This window comes from Kryptolebias marmoratus, linkage group LG21 (assembly GCF_001649575.2).
Source record: "Kryptolebias marmoratus isolate JLee-2015 linkage group LG21, ASM164957v2, whole genome shotgun sequence".
Taxonomy (NCBI): Eukaryota; Metazoa; Chordata; class Actinopteri; order Cyprinodontiformes; family Rivulidae; genus Kryptolebias; species Kryptolebias marmoratus.
In genome coordinates this window covers 14,326,752-14,329,919 of record NC_051450.1, presented here as the reverse complement: position 1 = coordinate 14,329,919, position 3,168 = coordinate 14,326,752, and the positions used below count along the sequence as shown (strand labels likewise).

Below are 3,168 nucleotides of genomic sequence, written 5' to 3'. Positions count from 1 at the left end.
CCCCCCACCCCCCGGATCACGCTGTGATCTCAAAACGTGTGAATGGAATGATAAGTGAGGGATTTATCAATCAAGTCTGAGCAATCAGAGAAAGAGAGGAGCGAAAATAAAACATCTTTTTTTTTAGAGGCCTCGAAATGAGCCCTCATAAATGTAAACTGGACCAAAAAGAGATGATGGGTTAGGGGGGCAACGTGAGTGGGTTTCCATACGCAACGAGCTTTAAAACAAAAACCTCCTGAATTGTGTTGCATCTTATTGCTGCAGAGGACCAAACTTCCCTCCTGGGAGCAGAAAGTGTTAATGAATGCGGCCGTGGTTCCCTCCAGGAGTCGGTGTGGGGCGATGTTAGATCAGGGAATGAGCTCAGCTCACAAGGTTGGGAAAACAGCCCTTCAGCTTCTTTCTGCTAATTGGACTTTTTTATTAAATCGTTTTAGCAACATTTATATGAAGTAATAATGTCTGTGAGGCACCTAATTTGTTTGTCATTTTGGACTCAGTGGAATAAACACAATTGTTCTACTTTTGAAGACTTTTATAAGTTTCTCCCATCATGATTAGCTACTGAAACAGAGTTAAAAATTTGACTTGGCCCCTTCAGCTGCACCTGCTGTTTCTGGCAGGAACCTTCTCCTCCAGTCTGCACCTGACTGTGCGCGTTCTCTGTGTTTTTATTATTGTTTACCTGCTTTCACGGAGCAGTGTATGTGCGCCTTGGACTCGTAGTAGACCCAGTCGAAGCCGGCCTCCACCGCAAGCCTGGACAGGGTTCCGTATTTGCTCTTGTCTCTGTCCGACGTGGTGATGTCCACGGCCCTGCCCTCGTAGTGCAGGGACTCCTCGAAGTGGTGTCCGTCCTCGTCCCAGCCCTCGGTGACCCGGAGCTTCACCCCGGGCCACTGGTTCATCACCGAGATGGCCAGAGAGTTCAGCTTGTCTTTGCATCTCTGCGGGGGAGGAGGAGGAATGGGTCAGTGAGTGCACACACACAAAAAAAGAAAGTCACACTGGAGCAGTTTGGATGCCAGGATCAAACCCAGACATCAATTTTCTCAGCCCTCTCTTTCACTTCCATATACACATTCATCCGCGTTGCAACAATCAGAGATGCTATTTGCCTCCCCACCCACCACCACCCTCTCCATCCCCACCTGAATCCTCCCAGCTGTGCTGAAACGCCGCTCCGAGCCTGAGCTTGCAGTTCTCAGCGCGAGCAGCAGCGTCAGAGGGCACATCTCGGGTAAGAAAGCTGCTCATGAAATATTGACGAGGCACCGCATTCGCTTCACTGGCCCTATAACATATTTAGTCTCGAGAAGGTGCGAGCAGCATCTCCTTCCTCTCCCTCTGTCTGTTTGCGTCGAGAAGTGTTGCCTTAAGAATAACATTAGTGCATTATAAATGCTTCCCTTTGGATGAATCTTTCATATGAAGATGATCCTCAAAATATCTGAGGTCGGTGCCACACATAAGAAGCTCCCTGCGCGCCCAGTGAAGATGCCTGGCCTTCTCCAAGACAACTATTCTCAATATGTCAAATAAAACATCACAATGAGGCTTTTCAGCCCCCCCCCCCAGAAAAAAAGGGCAGAGGAGACTTCTTTCATTATTCTCCTCCTGCAAAGTCCTGGAAACGTGACATGCCTCCTTAAGTGGAGGTGTTTCTGGCTGCTGACTGACAAACCTGTGAAATTATCCCGAGGACCGCACAGAAGAGCTGTCCTTTGCCCCCACACGACAAGAAGTTTCACACAGAAAACTCTCTCTCTCACACACAAAGAACTAATGCGCTACAGCCGCTGTTTTACATGAGTGTCACACTTGTAGAACACGAGGAATAAAAAGCAGATTCGAAGCAACTCCACGGAGCGCAGACTGGTGGGAGTCAAAAAGCCGTGAAGCCCGACCTGTTTATTAATTCATCAGGTCGTGTGCCGCAAATCAATCCAGATTCTGCTCAGCCACCGTGAAGCGCAGCGGGGCGCCTCGGCCCGGCTGCGCTTTGTGCTCCGGGTGAAGTTGTTTAACAGCCCGCCTCTTAATCTTTTCACAAATGATTTGGTTAGAGGAAACACTTATCAGCTACCTGTCAGCGCAAACAAGCCGCCGCAGCCTCAAAACTTTTTTTTTTTCCGACTCGTTTGCAGTGTGGGCAGAGAGACTGCGGGCTCTTTACGCAGCTACACCTCTGACAGACATTTCATCAGAACTTCTTTTTCTTTAAAAAGTGTACAGTTGTTTAAAAGCAGAATATAGATTTGTATTTTTTTACAGTTTAAGTAATATCTTTTGTAGTACTTTCTTAAGTGAAGCTAAACACTGAATTTATGAGAAACTCATAGTTTCAAAAACAGAGATGAACACTTTTAATTAAGGCTTCACTAAGGTGATCATATCCTAAAAGGTGGCACCACAACACCTGGACATTATCTGTAAAAAGTTACTAAATCAAAAGCATCTATTTCCTGCCGGTTTCTGCGCCTGCAGCAGTGAAGGAGTTACTCCTCCGAGTCCTCGGTTCTGGCTCGACTTCAGTGAGCTGATTTCCTTAACTCACTTATTGCGCACATCTAAACAGAAACCACTGCAGGCACGTGTCTCGTCTCATGTACAACATCTGTTTTCCCGGAACGCGACAGGACGAGTCCGTAGCGTTCGTGCGTAAAAAAAAACCCGCTGGATTCAAGCAGAACCGCGGAACGGAGTCAACAGCGCCGGCGCAGTGTAAATCCCCGTGCTGCGAGGCTTGTGCCACTCGGAGCCGCGCTCACTAAACTCAGGTTGTTTCAGTTTGATCACTTAATGATGCGATAGAAGCGGCTAAATCTGTTGCCTTGACTTCCCGACAAAAACCCAAAAGATTAATGGTGTTTCAGGGCCCAGTGAGGGGTCCGCTTTACGCACAGACTTGGTTGTGGTGTCAGCTGAAATATTTGGATGAAAAGTAAATATACAAAAGAAAAGGGGGGTTTGGGGGGGGGGGCACAAACTTAGACAAACGTGAATGGAAGCTGGTCTTTTTTGGTCACCTTTTGATCCTCCCACCATCCTCTTTTTGCTTTGACTGGCCACGCGGAAGATAAATCTTGGATAAAGACATATTTTTTAAAAGAAATCTTGTTGGAGGTTTTCCATATCTGTTGTTGAGTTGGGGAGAACCCACCC

General features: G+C 47.3%; 1 protein-coding gene across 1 annotated transcript in view; it reads right to left on the bottom strand.

Moving 5' to 3' along the window:
• Positions 1 to 3,168, bottom strand: part of shha (sonic hedgehog signaling molecule a) — a 7,641-nt gene that overhangs the window by 2,619 nt on the left and 1,854 nt on the right. Inside the window, exon 2 of the mRNA XM_017406420.3 lies at positions 684 to 950. Coding sequence (XP_017261909.1) covers positions 684 to 950 — 267 coding nt within the window. The remainder of the gene's footprint in view (positions 1 to 683; positions 951 to 3,168) is intronic.